This window comes from Centroberyx gerrardi, chromosome 2 (genome assembly GCF_048128805.1).
Source record: "Centroberyx gerrardi isolate f3 chromosome 2, fCenGer3.hap1.cur.20231027, whole genome shotgun sequence".
NCBI classification, from domain to species: domain Eukaryota; kingdom Metazoa; phylum Chordata; class Actinopteri; order Beryciformes; family Berycidae; genus Centroberyx; species Centroberyx gerrardi.
The window spans coordinates 14,607,656-14,634,727 of NC_135998.1; the positions used below are offsets into that span (position 1 = coordinate 14,607,656).

General features: G+C 40.9%; 1 protein-coding gene across 3 annotated transcripts in view; it reads right to left on the reverse strand.

The window, feature by feature from the left end:
• Positions 1-25,116, reverse strand: part of gnaz (guanine nucleotide binding protein (G protein), alpha z polypeptide) — a 256,720-nt gene extending 231,604 nt beyond the window's left edge. For 2 of the 3 annotated variants that reach the window (XR_011785165.2, XM_071913490.2), the window contains exons 1-2: positions 24,916-25,116; positions 7,751-9,110 (exon numbers count right to left, since the gene is read on the reverse strand). Coding sequence is in view for 2 of the 3 variants with exons in the window: in XM_071913490.2 (XP_071769591.1) it covers positions 7,751-8,473 (723 nt within the window). In the remaining variant the exon portion in view is untranslated. Of the gene's footprint in view, positions 1-7,750; positions 9,111-11,079; positions 11,109-24,915 lie in introns of those variants that run through there. The other variant, XM_071913491.2, reaches the window with a different exon arrangement.
• Positions 25,117-27,072: the final 1,956 nt, after the last annotated feature.

The following is a 27,072-nucleotide window of genomic DNA, read 5'->3' on the forward strand; positions in this document are numbered from 1 at the left end:
ACACGCACACACACAATCACCCATACTCGTTTCCCCCTCGCCTCCCTGCAGCGTCCTCCTGTCAGAGTACTCCAGAGGCACAGGCCTTAATTAAGCTTAAGTATTAATGAGGAAGTTCAACCCAGTGTCATTGCTTTGTTTCCCATAAATACAAATCACTTAAGTGAGCAGCCACCCCTTCGTAATTCATTAAGGTTCATTTCAAATGTCACTGCCTTACAAGAAGGTGCGCTTTGTACACCAACATTTATCAATGAAGATAATTTGTCTGTCGCCCTGTTTTTCTGCTTTACCTGAGAATTACACTACTTGCTCTCTTTCAATCTTTCCTTTGCTTTCTGTTTCCTTAAAAACAAACCAGCTATAAACGTCTATTTTGTATTTTGCCCTGTTGTGATGTGAGTAATACAGAATAACCGTTTACATTCTGTTTCCATCAAACTCTAAAATGCTGAGAAATAATAACTTTGTTCCACTAAGAGGCATAAAGAGAGACTGGTGAGTTAGTTTTATCCCTTGTGTAACCTGAATAGTCATGTGCATCTATAACCTTGTTAAATAAAATGAATCCAAAACATCAATGATTAAGTTCAGCTTTTTTGACAATACAGTGCTACTACCATTTAGCTATGCAGTAATCACGTTTTATATCGCACACTGGACAGATGGCATGTGGGAGAAGCCACTTTGAAAGCTATGTTAGCATTTATGGCCTGATAAAGAATATTTTGACAAATACAAGGATGTTGTTTTTCACAGTGCCCCAAATAATCTCATTATATTTCATTCTGTTTGCTTGAAAACTCTATTTCAAAACACCATTATGTCATATAAACCAATTCAATTACATGACAGTAATGTTTTTACGATAACGTATTAGCCAATTAAGGTGTTGAGCCTGAGTGAGAGAGAACATTCCTGAATACATTTTGAAACGCTGATTGATGGCACCTGCCAGCTTGTTCCTGATAGGATGGTTTCATTTTAAAGTCACTGACCAGGTTCATGGTCATTTTAGATTCAGTTCATGCATATGTGGTTTGAAAGGAAAGTGCACATCACAAACTTTAAAATAAAAAACATGGGAAACAATTCATTAGTCTATAATCTATTTTGATGTGATTGATATTGATAATCCCCTATTTGAAAGAATAGTTCAGTGTAGAAATGATGCAACTCAAATAGAACTGACACTAAACTCTCTGGATTCACAGTGGCTTGATGTTTGGCCACTGCTACCCTAACCTCCACGTCTTTATTTTCACCTCACATACACAGAATTCGCTGCAGTTGCTCAGCTTCAGCTATGGCATATAAACTTGCACTACATATACACAACAAAACACACACACACACACACACACACACACAATACACGCATGCACGCACACATACACCTCATATCTATTCTCTCCAGCGCTGCTGTTTGTTGTACCAACCCCTCCTCATCCTCCTTTCCCTAGTCACAGCTCACTGTCAACAGCACAGGATTAGGAGCATTTGACTGGCCTGTTGCTAAGCAACAGTAACCATGGCAACCGATTCATTATGAAGACAGGGATGGGACAGGGAAAATGCATCAGGGAATGGGTTGATGGGTAAATGTTATACTGTAATTATTATTGTGTATTTTTTGTCTTATGTGGACTAGTGCATTGAGACTGTACTTGTGTCTCAGTTGTGGATGAAGGAGTTTGCTTTCTGTTTGTGAGACTGGGCATATATGTATAAAGCTTTGAAGGTCATGAGAAGTGAACTAAGATCACTTGACACAACAAAGCATGATTATAAGAACTTAACTACAATTTATGAGACCAATTGGGGACTCGTGCACATCAGAACCTCTAAATTCCCCTTAATTCTTCATGACAATTTTAGGACCTGCTTAATTTTATAACCCAATCTCCTCTTCTCCTAACTTGTGCCATCCAAATCTAATAATCAGTCATACTGCCTTGTACATGAATCACATGGTCCTCCATTTGATGAGGTGTAGTGCATGCGGGGCAGCTAAAACATGCTTATCTACAAAGCATTGTTGTAGTACTTGGGCCCATGCTTGCAGTACTCGGAGTCAACAATAGATGACTCAGATTTTCACTAGAACTGGAATTGATGAATCACCACTGGTCCTGAAAGTTGTATCAGATTTGGCAACGACTGTGTTGTGCTAAAGGATAGTTTTATCTTGCTAAGTTTTATCTCACTGTATTTAACTTACGCTTTTTTTGTTCCATACAGTGAATATAAAGAACACAGGCCTCTTATAGTGACTCAGTTATTTCTTATAAGTGCGAAGGTATAGGAACACCCGGAAGGTCTTTACTGGCAGGCATTTTGTGTTCATATGGGGGCAGGAAGATATGTTGGCAGGCCCGATATAAAAGTTTTCAGTGAGTGAAAGAGTAAATATTTGATGGAAGAAAATTATTTCCATTGCAAACGCAGTCAAAACTTTAACTAAAAAGTTCAATTTTTCCAGTTTTTGCCATCCTCTACATTATTGTCAAATTTATTATGGCTAATTTTTATTATTCACCAAAATTACAACTCCTCTTGATATGGCAAGAATAGTTTGGTAGTGACATGCAGTGGCAAAGATGACATTTTGAGGTTAAGTGCCCCAAAATTGTTTTGTTCTAAGGGGGTAGCCTAGATAGCATATTACATGGTACACGTTATAACATGTTTCTGAGATTTTTTTTAATTTTTTTTATGGCAGAACCATGAATGAGTAATCAGCATGTATAAAAGCTACATTGTAAATGTATTCAACATTTATGTGACATGATTGCATTGGAGGTTTCAAAATAAATACATTTCCTCTGCATAGTTCTTAACAATGCCTGCCTCATAATACTCTATTGTTTGGTAGTAGCATTGTTGCTCTAGCTGTTTGTTAGTAGCATGTTTGATGGTATATTGATCCCATGTTTGATAGTTTGATAGCATGTTTGATATTTTTGGCTTGTTAGGTTTTATTTCCCAGTAGCATGCTAGCTGGCATATTGTTTGCTGGTAGGATGATTGTTCTGGCTGTTTGTTAGTAGCATGGTTGCTGGTATATTCTCTTGTCTTGGGCTGTTGATACTTGTTAGCTTGTGTTTGCTTGTAGCATGCTAGCTGACTATAGCATGCTATTGGTTGCTCTGGTTGTGTGTGTGTGTGTGCGTGTGTGTGTGTTAATAGCTTGTTTGCTGGTATATTGTGGTTTTTTAGCATGTTGATATGTTCATATGTTGGCTTGTTATTGTGCTTGCAGATATATTTTAGTTGCTGGTGGCTTGCTGGTGTTCTGATAGATGTGAGCGTATCTGCGTCACTAGACATCTGCTATGTTGTCCCCCTGTTTGTTAGTATGTTTGCTGGCTTTTTTATTTTTATTTCTAGGCCTATGTTACTGTAGTGGCTTGGTAGTATAATATTATTCTCTCTCTGTACCCTAATCAGGGTCTACATCCCTACCCCACCCTTTGACCCTCACCCACACACACACACACACACACACACACACACACACTTTCACTTCTCTTTCTAGTCATCCAGATTGGGGATGTAGAAGGAGGCTAGGTCTTAGGTAACAGTCGTACAACAGTTGAGCCTGCTGAGAGCGGATATGGAGGGCGGAGGCTCCAGGATACTGGAATGCACTGTGGAGCCTTCTGGATGTGTCATGGGCCTAATTCAACGAAACATCTGTGATGGGAGGTGCACACTTGATAAAAACAGTGACATACCCACACTCACACACACACACAACCCTGTAACAGATTATATTAGATGGATAGTGAATGTAACACTTAGATTTGTTAATATGTGGTGTTGCCTGTCAGATGGTCCTGTAGATTTATGATTATGTATGATTTAATATAGCACAGTCTGTATCTGCCATTACAGTAATTGTTGACTGTATTTTTGGTATCCATGGATTTGAGCTCCATAGGCAAAGAGCTTAGAAAAATATTGTATCACTTTAAGAATGTTCCACTGAAATTGTGACAAATGAATGATGCATGATGATTTCTATTATTATGATTATTATCATTATCATTATTCTTATTATTTGCTATATTTGACAATTTACAATGGAGGGAGAAAGGTGGATGAAATTTTGCAATATATAGAAATTCTTCTTTGGCTGCTATTATAGTAATTATTAACTATATTTTCTGTATCCATCATACATCGGTATACATGTTTGAATGCATGGCAAAATTTTGCATAAAATCCCTCATTTGTCACCAGTGCAGAGTCTCACATCCTTTAGCTGAATGGTAGTATAGCCACAGTATCATGGCTAGCACCTTTACACTGAATGTGGCTTACGAGTGAGCCGTCCACTTTTCCTTCCAATACCCATCAAGAAACACATTTGAGAGCAGCCTGATCATCTCTGGACACATCCTTTGCATTCTATTATGCTAATCATTAATCATTGTACAATCATCATTGTATTATTTTGACAATTACAATCAATTATCTGAGGTAGATATATTTTTGTACACACACACACAGACACATGCACACACACACACACACACACACACAGGCGCAAACTCACATATGCAAAAACTATGACTAACTATGATCAGCATCACTCCACCACCTGGAGAATAACGGTGCCTGCTCATCTCAGACAGTCCATCAGTAATAAGAGTTTCATTCTCACTTGGGGATATGCAGACAGAGATGAAATATACCCCTGGATATTATATGTAATCATTCAGTCGATGTCTGATGAGTCCCTGTGCTAATGCAGTTAAGGAGTGCATGGTCCAGGGAGAAAGGGAAGGAGGAAGGAACACTATTTGTGAAAGAGTTTCAGCTGTATCAGAGGAGGTATTGAGGGAGATGAGGCAGATATAGGCCACAGTCTGGCCACTGAGCATCAGGACAAGCCTTAATGTGCTGAGCGGTCCTTGAGCAATCTAATTCACAAGTTCACCACAGACCCTGCCAGTCTGTCTGCCTGCCAGGATCCCTGCCTCCTTGCGTACCTGTTGGTGTGTATTAAGCCACATCAACACAGCCACTCAATGATTCAGCAACCCCATTCTCAATTGTTCGCTTTACACTGAAGCAAACCAACCCAATCTATGAGTTCTTTAGAAGGTAAAATGAAGGCAAGACTCAATATTATTCATGCCAGAACTGACTGGCTTAAAAAAAAGGCACCAAAGGAAAAAATATGCAAACAGTTCCAACAGATATTTTACAGTTCAAAACCCCTAACTATTGCCAACTACAGCAACACCCTTCCTTTATTAATAATGTCACTGGCAGTAGGCTTATAGATGTTGGAGTGGGGTGGCCGTTCTAATTTCTAAAAGATGTCCTTTTCTTGTACTTTTGATCCCTTCCTTTTTTTCCCTTCTTCTCCTATCTAAGAATCACAAGATTTTTCCGGCACCTGTGAACTCCCATTGCTACACAGTGCCTTCACAATCTGCTAATTCTCACAGGTACAGCCTCACACCTTATTCTGTGAACTCAATTAGCACCATACTGCATTTTTCTCCTCAAGAGTTTATTTTTACCCTACAAAACTAATTGATTTCATGTTCTAACTTGGCACAATGTACATCCTAATACATGAATTATCAGGCCAGTGCAGCTAGAGACAACAAAGATCATACAGTTTTCCTCTGTACTTAGGACACTCTAAGTTATTTATTGTGGAGACAGTATGAAGACATTTGGGTGGATATGAATATTGGAGCCTTCTTCAGAAAAATGTGATCATGCATTCAGAAATAAAAAATAGCTGACCCCTCCTAGTTGGCCTAGACCAAAAAGTAAAAGATTATCTATTGTTGACCTTCAATTATCAGAAAGACAGTTAAACAAGCTATAACAACCCCACCTTTCCAAAACACTCAGATAAGAGAATGGATAAGCTATGGATAGGAAATTGCTCAAATTCCATAAGCATGAATTGGAGATAACAAGGACTGACCTCTCCCTTCATTCAGCCAGATTTAAAATGGCTTTGTTTGTTAATACAATAAAGCCAGAGTGAATACAATTCACTCATTTCTACAAAATTCTATCACTCTACTCCCAGACAAATAACCTTGGATAAGCACCTCGAAATTTGGATAAGGTTAAACATATTTTAGTGGAATAGATTAGAAAATATGAAACAGAACTGAATGAATTGTGGAGGAATTAGAGACAGATATCAATTGGGACCGGAATGAAAGGATGAAAAGGACACACAAGTAGGCCCAGGCTGTCCTGTGTGGATATCAGACAAGCTATCTTCATATTCCCTTCCCTCTCCAATTCTGCCTTTTAAAAACATCCATCTACAAAGAGCGCTAGTCTAATATTGCCTGTTACAATAGGATATTTTGATGACCATAAGAAAAACAGTGCTCAGTCAGTGCTCACGTTAATACAACAAACTGACACATCAACAGTATTTTGTGATGAATCTCTACCAAAACACTGCATAGTCTTTCTGGCTTTGTGTTAAGTCTCCACTCCCTTCCCTTGAGCCCAAATCAAGCGGCCAGCACTCTAGCAAAAAGATTACACATGCTGCCTGCAACCCCTGATGCCTAAATATTTGGCAGTCATTTTGTTTTCTCATAGAAGGCAAGTCCATGATATTTGCATCCCACGTCTGCATGGCTGTGCTTGTTTGTTTAAGCTTATCTCTTTTCCTACTTAAATGCCTAGCGGCATGGTGGCCTGGTGCTTAGAGGATCCATCCCATTGGCTAAAGACTGCGGGTTTGACCCCTCCATCAGACAGCTGTGGGTCCTGTCAAAGTGTCCTTTAGCAAGACACTATCAGTCATTGTAAGCCATAGGATAAGAGCACAAGCTAAATGCTTAATACATATTTGGAAAGTGATAGCTGACAAGCTTTCAACTTGAGAAGGTTTGATAGTCACTTTCTGCTTTTCTCGCCTGGTTATTGACTCAACCATGTAGATTTGATGTAGCCTACTAGATCTACTAACCTCTCAAATTAATTAAAGAGAAAGAATACAATTATGCTTTTATCTCTTAGTCATGAAATACAAATTCATGCACAAAGTCTTTCCTTTGTTGTTTAAGAAAATAGTCTTACCTCAAATGAAAATAAAAAAATAAAAAACAATTGACCAAAAAAAAAAAAGTGTAAATACCCTCAACAAATTTCAAACAGGTTCTAGTAAACAATAAAGCAAATCATATTTTTATGATGTAAACAAAATGGAAAATGTAATCCCTGTATCCCTGTAACCAAAGCAAGGTTATACTGTAGACAGCAGGGTATAGAGAGGGAATGACACAGCAGAAAAAAAATCAGGCATGTGTGTGCTTTTCACAACTGTTAACCCATTTTATACAGATGTCAGTAATTGGTAGTATTGTCAACCTTAAAGTATGGCCTATATTCATCTTTTTTTTTTTTAAATAAGTCGAAATTTAGTTACGTTTTTTTTTTTTAGATATTAATTACTTGGAGTCTTAACATTAGGGAATCAAAATATGTTTCAGTTAAGCATTTTAACTAAAATAGGATAATAGCCTGGAAAACATTATATTATCTAAAGTCATAGCAATAAGTGAAACTTTATATTTCACATTGTTTAGGTGGATTAATCAGTGAGACCGAAAGACAAATTTTGTGTGTGTGCGTGCGTGCGTGTGTGTGTGTGTGTGTGTGTGTGTGTGTGTGTGTGTGTGTGCTCACACATGCATACATAGAAGTCAAAGTATGTGTGTGTCGGGCCCTTAAAACAGTTTTTTCTTACCGTCTGGTTGTCCTCATAGAGTTTGAGGTCATAGCCACTTAGCTCGACACAGAAAATGATTGCAGTCACGCCCTCAAAACAATGGATCCACTTCTTTCTCTCCGAGCGCTGTCCCCCCACGTCTACCATCTTGAAGGTGAGCTCCTTGAAGGTGAACTTGTTCTCCACAATGCCGGTGGTCATGTCGCGGGAGCGCAGGATGTCCTCTACGGTGGGGATGAACTCAGGTGCAGAGATGCGGTCCAGGTCGTTCAGGTAGTAGGCAGTGTTGTCCTCTAGGTGGTACTCGTTGGATCGTTGGAAGCACTCCTGGACCCCTGAGTCGCCCCACAGACGTTTCATGACCCCCAGCAGCTCTGGTGTGATCTCCCCCTTGCTCTCGGCCGGCCCCGTGAGGGCGAAGAGCTGCACGGCGTCGTAGGCGCGATCAGCATTGTGGAAGTCGATCTTGAGGGTGGCGAGGGCTCGGATGATGCGTGTGAGAGAATCGATGGCATTGTACAGGATGAGGGGCTTGTACTCCTTGCAGGCTTCCAGGTTGAAGCCTCCGCTGTGGATGATCTTCATCTGTTTGACGATGGTGCTCTTGCCAGAGTTGCTGGTGCCCAGCAGCAGAAGCTTGATTTCACGGCGCTGCCGCTGACTCTCTGAGCGCAAGTGGCGGTCGATTCGCCGCGAGCGCCGCGCCGCCTCCTTCTCTTCCGAGCTCTGACGGCATCCCATGGTCCTCCGCCACGTGGTTAGCACAAAGGAAAACGTGCTGCTTGGTGGGAGAGCAAACTATTATACTGATAAAGTAGAGGAGGAGAGGCCAAGAAGGAACAGATGGAAGAGTTGGAGAGGCTTTTCACTTATGTAGGAACTTGCTGCGGCAGAGATAGACGAATCTTCTTAATAGGCCAATGAATCTAGCAGTGAGAAAAGTGAACCACCACAGAGAAGGAGTGACTCAGGAGTATTTCATTCTTTTTGTTCAGGGGCAGTCTGTGAGTCCTGTGTGGGCAGAACCCAGACTTGTGGGATGCCCACACGGCGCCTGGCACTGAGGTTTGACTGCCTGCTGAAGCCAAGGGAGCTGGGGTTCATAGCAGGGGGCTCCCCCTGAGGAAAGCTCTGGAGGAGGGTTGGGGAAACTTACAGTGTATGTCAGTGGAGACAGTGTTTGGGGTTGATGCGTGTGAATAGCAAAACCCCCTCACTCTCCTCCCACATGGCTCTTGTGGTGCCTCTCCCTGGTTTGGCCACTGCAACCATCCACTTCAGTCCAATACTTTATGGCTGCTTTGCCTGATCTTCCTGCTGGATTCTGCTGTGCTTGCTCTCTTGGTGATATCTCTCAGACGATCGAAGGCCTCTGAGTCTGCCAACACAAAAGACAGGGGAGAGACATGAGTAACGGGTCAGGATGAATAAGAACAGTTTCATCACTTCTCATCCCAAACACAAGTCATCTAATACACAACTGAGAAAACACTAATTTAATACTGCTCCTCTCTACATCCAAAAGGTAATTGATTGATTGAATTAGACAATAGGGGGAATTTGCTTGCAACTGCACACATACATATTCTCCTGCACACTCCCTATTGAACCACAACAATGTTGCCATGCTACCCTTTTTCTGTGTAGACCGCCTCTTTAGTCTTCTGTTCCCGACAATCATTCAGCCCATCTCTCCCTATCTACAGTCCTGTGTTGCTATAGACTCTCAACCAGAGTAGATCTCAGCAGACCTCGCCAACCCATTTAACACAACTACACACACACACATACACACAGTACATACACACAGGCATCCACACGCACGGCCAAACATACGCATGCACGCAGGCCTACAAAAGCAAACTCAGACATATCCAGAGTTTGAAAAGGAAACCGATGCAGGGTGAATAAGACGAATGTGTTTCCCTGTAACCAACAATGCCCTCCCCGTTCACACTCCGACCCGCCCCGCCCCCTCTGCCTGCCCTCTCTGGTCTACCATCCTCCTAAGGCTGTTCAGCAAAATTACATCAGGTGAAATGCTTATTTACTATCACAGTGGAAAATAACTGGCTCAAGCCAGCAGGTGCCTCTCACGCTTTCATAGCACTGTAAAGCCCCTTCTCTTTCCCCAGACATCCGTGTTGTTATCCTGCAGGTGCTAACAGTAAAATATTTTTCAGAATATTTGTTTTCATTCTACATCTGCTTTGATGTATTGGCTGTTCAGAAGGCACCGCTTTTACTCTTTCAAGACAAATACTGAATTCTATTGACTTAGGGGACATGAATCGGAATACAATAGTCGCTTATCGTATGTGATAAATTTAAAGCAAAGACAAGTTCAGAGCAGTGAGTGCCTGTGGGATTCTGTGATAAATAGATGCACATTGAGACAGGCTGTATGCTATTGGCTGAGTAACAAATGTGAAATCACACTGTGGCCTAGTTTTGTTGGCGAAACTATACTCTGCAGACCTGTCAGAAAGACAGAGAGAGAGAGAGGGGAGAGAGAGAGGAGAGAGAGAGGAGAGAGAGAGAGAGAGAGAGAGAGAGAGAGAGAGAGAGAGAGCATTACGCAGAGCTCAGTGAGTGAGGTCCACTCTTCAAAAGATTGAGAGGACAAACAGAGCAGAACAAAGCCATAACAAAGCATCACAACACAAACCGAGTGGAGAGCATTGTTCCCTGGCTTCAGGCACCTGACTACCCTCTCAAAATGGCATAGCCAGCCAAACCGGTTAATGCACATCACTGATTTTGAGAGCCTATAAAACACATTAAAGCTGCGCGTGAACTCTTTTCAATTGCTATTTCAGAAATATGCAGTACTTGCAGTTCTGCTGTTTTTGAAGTAATACCACTTTAGATAATTGCTAAGGCAGTAGTATGCAGGCAGCGCATTTCTTCACCGTACATTATTATCACATTAAACAGTTTATGAATAATATTTCCAGCACTATTACACTGTATGGAGAGAAAATGTGGACCGTTGCTTACCTAAACCCTAATGAATGGAGCATATGCAGGATAATGAAATGTGTGGAACTTTGAAGTTTATGAAAAATAAAAAAATAAAAACACGAGGAAAACTCACACAGAATATTAAGGATGGAAACTCACTCAAAATGCAAAATACACAGTCTAATTCAAAGTTGAAATACTTCTAACTGCAAGCAACAACAAACGGATTCCAAATAATTATATATAATCAGTAGTAATACAGAGTGGAGTTGATAATAATATATCAGTCTGACAAAATATCATCCCTATGGCAGGATTTCACAAGATTCCTGCCACTGAAGTAGTCATCATCCATGTCTATAAGGATTCATTTCAAAGCTTACCCACTCTCATACCTCATATCTATCCTCACATACTCCCAACCATCTTCCAAAAAAAAAGTGTTTGTCTTATGAAGGAAGTCCTAGCTACGCTCTCACATAGTTAGTCCTTGTACAAAGAAGAGGTGTGTCTCTTTAAGAGTAAGAGAGTGGAGGCAGAGCCATGGGGGCCATGGAGAGAGGCCAGCATCTTGTTGTATCATGAGGGCTGAGGTAATGTGATAGCCAGGGTGAGACCAAGCCCTGTCACTCTCTTGCCTTTCCTTCACAGCTCCTGCTGCACACGGCACAATAGCTCTCCCTCCGTCCCTCGCTCTCCCCTGCGCTTACCTCATATTATTACAGTAATTTACCATGCTGCAAATAATTACAATCATGCTCTTTATTAGAAATGAGTACACATAGTCACAGTCTGTTACTGTTGTATAATGTTCTATTTCTGTTTTGAATTTGCAGTATTTCCATTAAAATTAGGGTCAATCACATTAGATTGAGTGGTAATTTCAATCCATCAGAGACTGAGTAACATTAGGTTACCGGTTAGCTCAGAGACAAAATTTGTTCAAAGAAAATGCATCCCTACAGTCACATTTATTCTATAGATGCCATGCCAGTTGGAACAATCTGTGAATATACACACACAGAATAAACACATTGGTGATCTAACACTTACATGCACATATATAAATAATACAGATCTTATTAAAACTCTCAGTATAGATTTGATCTATACTTATTTTATTTATAGATTTGATTTTTTTGTTTAGCCTTATAATACCTCAGAAGGTGAGAACATGAATCCAGGTATTCTGATATTCATTCATCAAGTGTCATAAAAATTACATTTAAAGAACAAAATGTAAAGAAAAAGGGATAAATGGGTCAGTCCTCTCATCTGCTTGGAGAGAGACAGGCTGAGTGACTGGAAACAACTGGAAACAACTGGACCGGAAACAACGGATTTTGTGTTCCAGATCAATGCAACCATTGCTAAGCATACAGAAATCATTCAATATATAGTCATTATACCGTACATAATTGGAAAAAGCTACACTAACATCTCAAATCCAATAAATCCATCCATTATACATTGGTGTGAGATTAATTAAACTACTGAAGAGGAGAGATTTTTTAAACTACATATGATGATATTAATAAAATGATGGATGATGCGGGTGATGTTCTGGTGCAGTGGTATAATGTGTAATGCTGAGAGGGACAGGTGCAGGGAACAGGAGCGTCCTGCTTGCGCTCAGGTCTTATGTTTCCGAGACAATGAAGAACAAATGCAGAAGAGGCACCGATTTTTTTATGAATGAAAAACGCGTGTGATGTTAGAAGAAAGGTGAAAGGCACAGGTGTGGTTTTAGTTGTCTTGTAATGGTTTATGAATGAGGTATGCAGGTGTGCGTGTCAGTGTTTTGGTCAGAGGGCTTGCGTTTCAAGAGGGATCAGATGAGGTGTCCCAGTCAGAATAAACATGCAGCGGACAGACAGGGCATCTGAAAGAAGAGCGCTGTACACTCTCACACAACATTTTTCAGTCTGGGCACCGATAACCATTTGTCTTCATTTAGGGACCAGCGAGCAATTGTATTTCCCATTTATGAACCACTTAATCAGTACCCATTTGCATTAAAACTAATACTAATACAAGAAAATGGCCCATTCATCACAGTTAAGCAGGCCAAGGACTAAATATCCCGGGGATAGGCACCTGTCTAGGGAAAACTGGCTTAGAAAAATGCTGCTATGACATGCTGTGCTCATTTTAAACACCAGTTAGGATTGCATAAGAAAATATATTTGGACCCACTTTTATAGTGAGTCTTCAGAAAGGTGTGGTTCCTCTTTCTGGAGTCATGATGCCTGTATGCATTAGTTCATGCATACTAACATACAGCGCATACGTGCACGCAAGCTGTCTCACCCTAGGCCATATTTCAAGAATCACACTTCACTTCCAGCTGAGGTGTCCTCTCCTTTGCTATCTCTCTCTCTCTCTCTCTCTCTCTCTCTCTCTCTCTTGCCTTAGGATCAGCTGCATAGTGCTTATGCTTTTATGCATCTTTTTTTTTTCTTTTCTTTTTTTTTTGTTGCTAGTCCAAGGCTTTGGCAGTTGTTTTAGTGGTAGGAGGGTTTCTTCCTGCTGCTGGCTGGCTTTCCCCTGGCTGCCTGGCAAAATGAGGTTACTGAAGACACAAGCCTGTCTGGTCAGTGTCCTTACATGTCTCAGGGCCCATACTGGAGCGCAATGAAGTGATCATAAAAACTGTATGGTAATTGTTTTACAATAATATTTACAACCCTGTGAATAACTCCCAGATCTCCAAGTCCTGCTATTATATCAAGATTAGCAGTCACAGTGAAGTTATGATCAATCCTCTGGTCCTTGTTGGATATTTATGAGTTCTGCAGCAGTTGTCAAGACCAGTCATATTATGTGGGTTTTGGATTTATAGTCTCAATGGTCAGGATTGTGTAACTGCTAGCACTCCTTGAATGAAACACAAACACTTGATGCTATGAGAGACTCAGAGGTGTGTATTTTAGCAAAAGAAAGCAGCACAGAAAAATAAACCAAATGGAATTACAATGAAAACAGCATTTTGAGGTTCCTGGGACAGTAAGTTGCCCAACTGAGCAGAGAAGGCCTCTAAGCTGGACAAGGAGCTCTTCCACTGTGTCTTTTCCACAACTTTATGCATGTATGTGATGCTACAGAGGCATTCAATAAGCAATGCACCAGTCAGAAAATGTGAGGTAATCAATAGTCATGCCTGCCTGCAGTGGTCTTCCACAGCTTGTACAACCATCACAAGGTCACAGATAAGACAGTTTGGTACAGACAGAGACGTTGGCTGTTTACAGAAGTCAGCAAAGGCATTTGATGAACAGTTAAACACAGTAGATGGCTGAATTTCGAGTTCATAGAGAACAAAGAATACATGGAATGCTTTGAAATTTGTCAAAAGGTTTGGTAGATGGAGGTTAGGGCCAACTAATCATGGTTCTGATTATTATCTGCAGGAACTTAGTTCCAGACAGAAGGCCACAAATTCAGTTAGAGTGAAGAGTGACTATGATGGCCTCTGATAGGCCAGAGACTTATAGAGAAAAAGTTGATTTGCATCTGGCATAAAACCACCAACGCCATCCTGACATCTGATTGATCAATCTAGCTCTTTACCCTGCTGAGTGCTGTAATTCTACAACTTCATGTAATTTCTTTAACACATTATAGATGTATGCTCTTTTGTTTTCATTCTTTGAGTTTTCATAAATTGAGTTAAAGTGAGTTGAATTGAATTGAATTGAATTGAATTGAATTGAATTGAATTGAATTTGAATTGAATTGAATTGAATTGAATTGAATTGAATTGAATTGAATTGAACTGAATTGAACCGAACCGATTGCGGTAGATTAGAATTGGTTGGAGGATTGAAATTAAATTAAATATATATAATTGCACTGAAGTAAAGCCACAGTGTGGTTAGTCAGTTTATCCTATAGAGCCTGGTCCTGTTCTGGGGTGACACGCACAGGGTCGTCTGGATCATTGGAGCACTTGCTGTGTTGACGGTGTTTTTGGAGGTGGGGATTTATAGGGTTGGGTGGTTTGTTATCATCAAAGTTTGCGTGTACTATATGCATACTGAAAGCTATGTAAGCTATGTAAATGTTTCTAACAGCACTCCTTTTGACAGAGCAGAATTGAACAGTTTCATTTCAAAGTGAAATATCAACTATTTGAGAAATGTGACACCTAGAAAAAAATGATTAAATGATTGCTGTATGAGAGTACAACTCACATCTGAATGTTAATACATATTAGCTCTCTTGAGCTTGTTACTGACAACACAGTGATATTCTAGAGGCTGTAATCATCTGTGCTTTTTAAATATTTTAAAACAAATACTTTCATCCAAGCAATCTAATGGATCAGACACGTTCCAACAGTGCCGGTAATTCCCATAAAGCAACGTGAAATGTGATTTTCAATTTCCTCATGTCTTCCAATTTCCATTTGCAGTTTGAAATAGAGTTTAAAACCCATGTGAGTATGCTTTATTGCTTTGTGACTGATCAGTGAACCCTTTGTCAACAAACAAATGCAATGTAATATCAAAAGAATACCTCTGAGCCAATAATAGATTCACTTGCAAATAGAATTTTATAGCTTGTTTGAACTCAATTGTATGTTCCCAAATAAATTAAATAAAATGCTAACAAAGTGACATGCAAAAATGATGACCATTAATGTACATGGGGCCAGTGACATCATGTGACAGCAATTGATTGTTAACTTTTCATGAATTACTGGAAAAGTCTTAAATTGAAAAGCATTTTCTAAGAAACACATCTTGGATTTGTCTGTTCTAAAGAAAAAACAGACATGAGTTTTCAATCTTTGCAGCACCAAGCGAAGGACTGCGCACCACAACGTCTAAATGGTTAATAGGCTACACATGACTCAAATCAACTATTTAATTGCCCATGAAAGCTCAAACTCACATTTAACTATTATAGGATTGTGGAGCCAAGAGAACATTAGAGATAGGTAGATAAGAGGGAGGTGGAACTAAGAAAAGCGACTGTAAGGGAAGAGATATACATGAGGCAGTTTCCCTTTTCAAGTCTTATCTGCCCTGACTAGAAGTTTTTTATCTTAAAGAATTATGCCATTGAAATCACTGAGGCCCCAATATTTCCCTATGCTTCATGATAAAATGGCCAATATAATAACACTGCCAGGAAACAAATTCAATGCCAGTTTTGGCTAATACTGCTTAGCAACAAAACTTTGTTGCAGGAAATGCTGTAAAAACTGTGTCACTGGGGGCTTAAACTTTTGTTTAAGCCCTTCAAAGTTGCCAGCCAAAGTGCCATGTCATTAAAAAAAAATGGCTTATCACTCAACCCAAAGTTAAAGGAGGATTCTCTCAGTCCAAAAAGAAAAAAAGAAAAAAATGGAAATATTTCACCACAGTAAAAAATAGCCAGAAGAAATAAAACTACAGTTGTATATCTTCCGAATCTTTAATCTCTATCGCATGAGTATGATGATTAATAACTCGCTCCTTTGTTTATGTGTTCTCATTTACCCCAGCAGCATACTGCACACTGCCTCAGAGTAATTCAGAGCCACGTGGAGTCACAGCTAAATCCTCATTGAGTTACTGGAAAGACAATCTGAGAAAAATATTTTACCAGTCTGGTGAGGATTCCAGGTTCCTTATCTAGCAGTCATTGCAAGAATTTTTGACAAGATATTAAAACTGCCAACTTGATTGAATTTAATCTTAATCTATCAAAATCCTTTTGGCTCTCTAAACAGCAAACCATTAATAAAAAAGAGGCGTGTTATGAAAATCCGCTCTTGCAATGGGAAGTCCAAACAAAAGAAATGTGATGCTATCCAAATACTTATGGATCTCACTGTAGGTTTACGTCTCTCAGGATCAAATCCCATATTTACGTTAAATGGAACCTAGAAACCCTCCTAATATTTTCAGGCAACGGTGTTCTAAGCCTCTAGTTTAGAGTTTTGTTGTTTTACCACACCTTAGATGCTCAATGAGAATAAATGCATAACGAAAGTTATGCTGATTTATTGCATGAGTAGTAACTACAGTTAGGTGTTGCCAGTTCCAGTTCCTAAGGCTAAAGACAGAAACTGAGAAATACCTAAGAAACTTACAAATGACTCAATACTGATATCACAAATCAATTGAAGCAGTGCTTGCAAAGTATAAATTCAGCAAGGCAAAACGGATTATGAGGATGGATGTATTTAGTCAATGGTTATATAGGAAGATTCTTGACTTGCCAAGGATGAGACAGCCCCAAGTCTTGAATAGCTAGAACATATAGGTGGGTGATCTGTGTGGTGCTAGACTGAATGAATTCTGTCTGCAACTATAAAATGCAAGTCACATAACCTTCTGGAATCTGGGACAAAAAGCAGACAGTCAATTTCACTGTAACATGCTTCTAGCTGCAGAGTGATAGATCAATGTCCACCCCAAGTTTCCGTGTAGATTCTGTAGATAGCACCGTGTCATGTGATGCCTCTGAAATCCGTACTGTGTGCCTTGCCACTGTTTATTAATAAGCAAAAAATAAAAGGCACCGGCATGCTTTGCTGCGCACTCCTCAGTGGAACAAAACAAATGAAGTATTCCAACCTAGAAGGCCCGTTTCCGTGTGGTGAGTCACTGCCGCGCGGTCGCCCGATCCTACGTCAGAATCATATGAGATGTAGGTCGCAGACAGGGTGATCTTCAGCATTCAACAGTTTGCGCTGCATTATGCAAGATTTAGCACTTGGTCCAAAAAGAGCTGCTTAAATATGTCGGATAGTGTGCCTTGACTAGCCTTGATGTGCCTACAATAAACCAGACCTCATCCCAATACAAAGCTCTACCTCCTTGTATCTCATTTGTCCTTGAGGACTGCTTGGAAAATAGAGCAAAAAGTTAATAAGCAGCGGGCCCTCTCTGAGCGCACATTATTATACATTGAGGCCACTATCATATATATTACAGCAGTTTACCGTATTTTTGCACTGAGGACACTAAATGGGCTGAGTCTTAAAAATGAGTCCGTCAAAGCCGCATGTCTGACATCTGTCTACCAGACGACTCTTGGAGGAAGCAGAGTGAGAACCACGGATGGCAGATAACACCTTCACTGCTGAATGATGTGTCAGCTGACACTGTATCGACTGGATTACCCAGGATTCCTGTCACATGAGGTGAAGCACTAGTGTTTAATTTGATTCTATGGGGATAAATTAATTAGAACTGCAGCCGATCAGTGCCCTTGTGTTCAATCATCAAATTGAAGTCATTTATATCGTCATTATGGTCAAAGCTCCTGGGTTGTAACCAAGGTCACTTCAGAAAGTTCTTCATGCTCAGAGCGGAGCTTTTAGTTGGCCTCAGAAAATTCCCAGCATAGTTCCCTATTGGGCCTTAGGCCTGAACACAGTCAATTTCCCCATTACACTGCACAGCACAATCACAAAGGACATGCTTTCATGAAGTTTCACCTGAGAGGGACTTTTTTTGTTGGATAAATGGCTTAATGATTTAATGGTTTAATTTGAATGTTCTGTCATAATTTTCAGTGTTTATGCTTCTCATAAACACCCGCTTGAACATTTCATAAACTATAATTATAATTGATGATATCATGCCTTTCTCTCAGTCATTACCTTAAATGTGCAATTGAGCTGTGACTCATTGATACGTAGAAATACTTAAGATGTCAGGCATTCACAACCATAACCACAGGTGTGTTGGAATTTTCATTGACTGTCATCATTACACATCACATCTGATTCCACGGGACCGGATCCATTCCCCACCACTGAAATGCACTACAGTAAAAAATCAGTTTGACCTATAATGTCCTTGGCTCATAAACATCCATGCCACATGACACATTTGCAGACACGTGAAAACATTGAGCGTTGAGTATTTGCTTTTCCAGTGCAATGAATCTACTTATTCATCATCAATGTACCAGATTATCCAGTAGTCACAACGGATTCCAATGTAATCAACTGAACTAAATGGGCTAATATGTGTTTTATTCCCCCATATCAAAAATTGCTATATGAAACAGTGAAATGATTTTGTAAGCTCTAGATTTGATTCGGCTCTCACAACTGTTTGTTCAACATTTCACATTATCCTTTGCTGATATTCTGTCCTGAATGTGGAACTCACAGAAAGACGCCTGTATATATGTGAGGACACTACTCATTCATTATGGAAAACAATGATAGGCAGTGTTCTCCTTTTCATTCGCCCAAAACAGTGGGCTGTTGAGAGGGTGGAGGCAGGGTGGGAGTGAGGTCTCAGTATGCTAGATGCTTTTTTGTGATAACGGTCTGTTTAGCGTTCCTGATCTCAATGGCTGTATTCCCCCTGCTCCAATCCAGCGGGTCACACTGAGTCACAAGGCCAGCCAGTGATGACAATGGCACGTTTGTGCGCAGGCAGAGCTACGGGCAGGCTGTCTGATGTGAAGGGATGAGATGGCACAAGGTGGACACTACAGTCATGTGTGTGTGTGTGTGTGTGTACATGCTTGCACATACATGTCAAGTGTGACCTTGTAGGTACATTGTGTGTGCGCGCATGCATTGGCGTACATGCAAATGTGAATTTGTGTGCGCCTGTCTATCTGTCTGTCGATCTGTTTGTATGCTCATGCATAATTACCAGTAAATGTATCTGTTTTGCTTTCGCCCATTTAATAAAGATAATTTATTTTGAAACGCTAAAGCTAGCACTTATCAGCTCTCATTGGTGGCTATAGCTCATTTCATCTGCAATCTGGCAGTTTTTCTGCAATTATTTTTCTTGTGCTATATTGCATACCTCAGCCAATTGAGGTTAGTGTTATAAGCATTCTTATCTATGTTCAAACACTGGCATCAGCATAATATTCATTTGGGTCATGTCAGATAAGATAAACGGTTTCTGCAACTGAAGGAAACTGTGGGAAACAGCCATTTTGAAACAGACATGATCTACAGGCGCTGATTTGATCACTGGGACAGGAAGAGGGTGAAAATCATTTCAAATTCAATTGTAACTGAAAGATCTCACACTGCTGCAGGTGCAGCAATATATCAGCATGCAACCAACTTGTCAGCACTACACAGTATATATTATATACTATATTGGGGCAATGACCAATGAGGTGTATGCTAAACTATTTGACACAGAGGTGATCCATCCAACGTGAAGCAGTGGGTGGTTCCCTGTGCAGAGACTTCACAATCCTTAGAGCTACAGTAAATAATGAAATCACCTTCCAAAGAGCAAAATGTTAACTGAATGATATAGGATAGAACAAATACAAACTGAAAGAGCATCCTGACATGAACTTGACACCTGCTCTAGTTCCAAGCCCCCATTGGATAGTAATGCAGGCAGGATTTTGCTGTATTGATTACAGGATGGATGGGCGGGGGAGGGGAGGGACACATGAGAGCCCAGGTTTATGAAAAATAAGAAAATATCAGATATGAGAAAAGGTTGCCTGTTTTAACGGGGCAAGATAATTATACTGCATGCTAAACAATGGATACAGTAAGTCAGAATTGAGTATTCTGCCACACCATGGTATAAAATAGTTTTTTGTTTTTGTTTATTGTAACAACTTTATAGTCAGTACAGAGACAGAGGTCACCAGTGGACCGTAGAGGTCACTGAGGTGCACTGGAGCTGACATATCCTTCAGCTTTCCGCCATGTTGAGGTGTTTTCATGGAAAACTAGACCTACGTGCCCTATTCAAAACAAGCTACTCGCTCTATTTAGCTTTAGCGGTACTCCATGCTGTTTTTATCAGACACATAACCAACAAATACTTTAACTTGGGATATTCAGAGGTGCGTTACCACCCCCATTCAGACACAGAGTCCAATTACACATGCATCAGCACACAAAAGCACACACATATAGACTTACACATATGTAGCCACATATGCGCATGCGCACATACGCACACCTACACATTCACACACATACACCTACACTCATACACTCTTTCCATTTCTTCCACTACAACCCAACATCCCTCACCGGTGGTAGGCCACAGCAAGCCCTCATCGTCCCCCTCCCTCTCCACCACCTCCTTGTTGTCATATGACCGCTGTTATGTGTGTGGAATGGAACACAAAGATGCTCTGTTAGTCCCCTCTGCTCTGCCCTCTCAGTACTGAGTGCTGGAAGGAAGGCCCTCTCACTGGCCGTCCTCAGGAATACAGACAGGCCCTATTTCTGACTACCAGCAAAGGTTATGAAGGAGAGCAAGAGGGAGAGAAAGAGAGAGAGAGAGAGAGAGAGAGAGAGAGGGAGAGAGAGAGAGAGAGAGAGGCGTATTGAACTGATGTAGTTTTATGTAACACCAAAAGATAACTTAATCCATACTCGCTCACAAAGCCCCACCCTAATATCCAGTTCAATCCGACTGACAGCAGTCCTCACTGATGCTTTAATGTACAGTAATTTATTAGTCCTTCATACATCATTGCCTATCCGGAAGAAAGGGCTGCCAAACAGCATTTTACTGCCATTTGTGTGGAGATGACACTTTGGCCCAGTACCTGACAAGGATTAAAGACCCAAAACAAATACAAATGCTGAGCCAGCTGAATCAGAGCAATGCCCCGTCTGAAAATTATGGAGTCATGAAGCGACTCAGAGACCAGGGATTTAGCTTAGAAACAGATACTTCCAATCATGTTTCATGGAATATGCCATTGCCTCTGCATAGTTGAAGATAAACATTATGATTTGATTTATTTGATCATTTAAAAACAATTTACATATATACAGTATAATGTAATGTAATTTAACAAGAGAAGATCCAATTCATATATGTAAATTATTTAATTTTCTCTAGTGCACATTTTTAAAAGCAGCGTTGTTCATTCTCTAAACTACTAAAGCAAATGTATAAGACTTGTGCGCTGTTGCTCCCTCTCCAGGAATTAAATGACATCAGATTAATCATTTTATTAAGTAGGCTGCAGAGGGGACTTGATATTATACAAAGCCCCCTTGGTACTTTACTGTAATAGAGCTGAATTTAATTGTCCAAGTCAGTGGTGTGCTCACCTGCAAGGTTAAAGATGGTTAGATGTGCACAGGGCAATGACATTGGCCTTCTCAGTTTAAGGTGTACTGCCTCCAACAGTCACTGCCACTTTAAAACCAAATCTGTCCCTGCTGTCCCTGGCCATTATGTCACCCAGTGGAGTGGATGGAGCAAGTAATGAAAGAGGTTCAAGGAGGTCAACCCTACATAGGTTTAGTCGGACTATTGCTCTCCTCGTTTTCATATGCACAAAGGTTACTTAAATGGCATTTCACAATAACAAAGAGATTAGCTATTGATGCTGTGTGATGTGTATTCCACTGACTTAAGTATTCATGTCGAGGTTCCTCTTCAAGAATTAACTCTATTTGTTTCATATTTGTTTATTTGTCTCCCTGATTTAGCTGCTCAACACTAAACTTTTAACAAGTGGAAGCATTTTTCATTATTATTTTCCTTTCTGCCGCCCTCTGGCATCAAACAAATGTACCATTTGTGATTACGCTTTGATCATGACTTTAACATTTTATCACGCATTGATTAACTATTACCAATTAATTACATAATTTTTCATTGAAGTTTGTCAACAACGTGTGTGTGTGTGCGCACGCGCGTGTGTGTGTGCGTGGGCGTGTGCGTGTGCATGTGCATGTGTGTGAAACTCAGTGAGGGCCCACCATGGAGGCATGTGATTTGCCTTCATTTGACAAACTGGTCCTTGTCATCCATCATTTTACAGCTAAGGTCTTCAGTGACCTCTGACATTTTCTGACATGTTGCTGGGGAAAACCCGAAATCTCATCAGTTAGATGAACAGATGCTGGTGAGATGTTAGTGGCAGCCCGACAAGGGGTGTGTATGAGATCTTTTTATGGAAGTGAAAGTATCCTTGGTTTCACTTCTAGTGGACGTCCCCCTGGTGACCTAGAAGTTGTACTAGCTGATCTTGAGAGAACAACAAAAACTGGACAATATCACCACAGCCACTCAAGACACTGACAGTGAGACTGGGAAAGACTTGCACAGTGTCTTGTCTGCAAAAACATGCAATACATTTGTTCTCTTGATTGGTTCTTATTGGTTGTGATGATATTGCCCGCTCTTCCTCTCAGTAACTGACATGGCAGTACCTTGAGAAACAGGCAACTTCCCTTGTGATGGCATCATCATCAGCGTTTAAACATCTGCTGTCTTTGGTTGCCACCTTAACTCACTGCTATTCCTCAGACCCCTTTAAGCCTCACTGAAACGGACATCACATCATCTGTTCTAACATCAGTGTACTCTGTCTGCTCTGGATTATCAATTTACACATTTACTTTATAAATATGCAGACATTCATTCATTTGATTTATCAACTTTGGTAATACAGGAAGGTATTAAATCAGGAGGAATTGATCAAAAAGAAATAAAACATGTCAAGTACATGATACAGATGCCTGATTTCTGATTCTGAGCTATACATATTGAGAAATGATGATACCTTCTTTGATCATACTAGGCTGCAAAAAATATATATATATATTTCTTATGCAAGCAAATGTTTTGAATATTTCAATTCAGATGTTTTCAACTTATGTCTACCTATGAAGGCTCATCTGAATCTCTCACCATCCAGTTTTTGATCAATCTTGCAAAACCCCAATCGAGCAATGTTATCTGATTTTGTATGTTGCAGGGAGGGTTCAGCAATAGTATCAATCTAATATTCCTAATCTATTTTGCTATATCAGTAGTGCTCAAGAGATTCCCACACAAGGCATTGGGGAATTTATCCACCATTTTTGACTTGATTTGCTGCTGTCTGAGGGCCTCAGCGTGAGCTGCTGGCGGAAGTATCACATACATGTCCAGCATTCTTTCTGTGTCAGACGCTCAGAAAAACACTCCTCTCTGCCACCTTCAAATTATTATGTTCTTCCTCTCTCTGTATTGCATTCCAAATCTTCTCTCTCTTTCTCTCTCTCTCTCTCTCTCTCTCCCTCTCTCTCTCTCTGCTGCATCAACCTCCGCCCCTCTGCCCCATCTGCCTCCCTACTGTTAAACCCCCCAGCCCCTCGACCCCTCCCTGCACCGGTCCTCTCTCTCTCTCTCTCTCTCTCTCTCCCTCTCGCTCTCTCAAGCATATAACACAAACACACACATACACTCACACACATACAGTACACACAAATACACATGCTCTCCTGATGCTACACAACTGAGCCCAACCCCCATCGAAAAAACACAATAATACTCTGATAAAATTATGAGGGATTGTTGAGACAGAAAATGTCACAAATCACCCTCCTCCTGTTTTGGCTGCTGAGTAGTGAACATGGTCTCTCTCTCTCTCTCTCTCTCTCTCTCTCTCTCTCTCTCCATCTCTATCTCTCTCTATCTCTCTCTCTCTCTCTCTCTCTCTCTCTCTCTCTCTCACTGTTCAGAATTGCATTCATAAACAGACACACGCACACACCTAGACACAAATAAACCAAATAAATCCCGGGCTAGGTTTATTAATCGATGTTGATGTAATTTTTCCTGTAGAACGGTAGGCAGTGGAGCTGCAGGGGCAAATCCTACAATGTTCCTGAGCCACTGTAGGGCCACAATTTGTCCGCTTATCCTAGTGCCTGCAGAGCCAAGCTCCGCGGGATGTGTGCACCTCCCACTGCACATTCACATTCAATATCTCGTAAAGCCAGTCATGAGCACTGAACACCTGATCATACGTGATGGTGCTTTTACTCCCATTTCCCTCTCTCCATCTGTTAGCTTATGGCCTGGACAGAGCACAGACATATACACGCAAACGCACACACACACACACACACACACACACACACATCCTTGATGCATCCTCCACTTGTCCTGTCCTATATACATGAATTATATAAACTGAGCACTGCATTCAGCCATAAGCATTCTATAAGAATCAGGGATGCACTGGGGAGAGGATGAGTCAATTGCAAGCATAGATAGCTCCGTCTGTTGGCACAGAGCTAGCAGGGTGGAGGAGGGGACTGGAGAGGCTGCCTGCCTTGGTGCCATCTCTGAACATCACCTTCCCCATTTGATCAGGAAAACATACTCGCCCTCCACAGAACGGTTACAATTAAATAGCAACTCGTCCCTCCTCTGGACAAACGGTGGGAGTCCAAAGGAGGCTAACCTTGCAAAAAAAAGGGTATGTGTGTGAATGTGTGCTTGAGAGAATAAAGTAGTCAGGCTTACCGTGCTCACAATCCAGCATCCATTTACAAAGGATACTGCAGACAAGCCCTTGCAGGGAGAGAAAGGCTCTGTGCAATCCACCCTTAGTCCTGCTCCTCCATCTTCATATCTTTCTCATTTTCACACTCAGATACACGTACACCTCTCTCTCAGTGCCCCTCTTTCTCTGTCTTATTATTGTCTGTGTTCTATATCCTCTCTTGTTTGCTCCAAGGCAGTTGAGACACTGCAGCGATGGGGGTGGAGGGCGTGTGTGTATGTGTGCGTGTGTTTGAGTGTGTCAGAGAGCGAGAGCGAGAGAGAGGGAGTGCAGGACAGAAATGGAGGGAGGAGTCAGCAGGGATAGAGAGAAGGGGGAAACGGTCAGGATTAAATCATGAGAGTAACAGAGAAAAAAGGCTGCGATAGAGGAGCTACAACAAGACCATATAGTGTACGTTTGTGCTATGCTATAGTGAAAAAATACACGTTTGTAATGAGGAAGCAGAGCCCTACTGGCAGTAATGGAGTCGATGTGTGAGTAGGTCTGTTTGTTAAGATATTATATGCTTGCTGACAGGTCAACAGCAGGATTGGTTGTGATTTCATTGATGACTGAAAAAACATACAAGATAGGGAGAGAGTGAGGAGGAGGGGACCGGAGAGAAGAGGAGAGGAAGGGAGGGGAGGGGAGAAATGACGACAAACGACTGGGAGGGGGATTGGATGATGGTGTAATGTGCTGTTTCCGTGCCAACTGTTTCTGTGACAGTGGGACCACTTCCTTTATTGCTATTGGCTCTAACCAAGAATTGATAGAGACTCAGGCAAATGAGGCAGCATGCCATGGGGTGTGAATGGGTGGTTCTATTTATTTGATACTGTTTCTCCCTCCCCTTTTCTATCAGTGGGAAAAAAGCCACATAGAACACATGCATGCACACACGCACACACACAAACCAACATAATGATTATAGTTGTTGAACCAGCTGTATGACGTGGATTATGCCTTTGTCATTATGGATGCCACCAGTGTGTAAAAAGACTCCTCCCCATCTGACACACACACACGTACACACAAACACACACTGTCTAGCAGAAAAGAAAAAAAAACATATCAGGTTGCTCAGGGTGTGCTGGGTAATGTAATTGCCTGGACACCAACTCTGGTGTCATGAACGGCGAGATAATTCATCAGCCACAGGCCAGTGCAAGTGCACATCTGGTGGGGGTGAACAACTTTGCCTCTCAACCCTCCATCCAGCCCTTTTAATCCACTGTGACAGGCAGGTGGTGTATTGTCCCCAATCTCTCTCTCTGTCACTTTCTCTCTCTCCCTCTCACTCTTTCTCCCTATCACCTCTCCAACCTATAGATCATTAATTAGCTTGAGCCGCAACTCAGTCAGTCCCTTCCCGTCTATTGGTCACTTGTAAGAAATACTGGATGGCAGTAATTTAGCCCTTTACAATGTCAGCACCAGTGGAGAGAGTGAGCAGACAGATCTAATATGAACATATCAATAGTTTTACACTTTATAAATTGCAATGAGTAACTGCAATGTCTCTGGATCAAGATTACAAGATTACCATAAAAGCCCATTTTTTCTTGCCTCATTCAAAAACAATGTCCTAGTGTGTGTCAATAATTACATGAAACTTTAACTACCAATATTCTCAGCTGCCACAGAACCTTGCCATTGTGATTTCCTTTATATATGACCTACATAAGGTATCAATCAAATTCAAAAGTGTCCTATATTGATGCGCACAGTTCATCTGACAATCAATACGGCATATGTTTGGGGGCCTTTATTGGTACAAAGAAAGTGCCTGTTCAGAGAAGACGGCACACACAATAGCCTTGGGACTGAACCAGGTCAGTGCTTCCGCTGAGGCTCAATAGCTGTCATTGACATTTCACCTTCAAATGTCAGCTCTGTGAAGTTCTGCCTGACGTCACATAGGAGATATATCTCCAGGTCTGATAGAGACATTAAGGTCATACATCTTTTGATGTGTGAGAATCAAAAGGCAAAGTTTTTAATTCCCGCTGTCATCTCTTGTATTATCATGTCTCATCTGACTGTGAAAATCCAGTAGGCGGTTAATACAAAACATCAAAGTCCTGTCAGTCAACTTCAATCAACAGAATAACTGTCAATATCTTGATAAATAG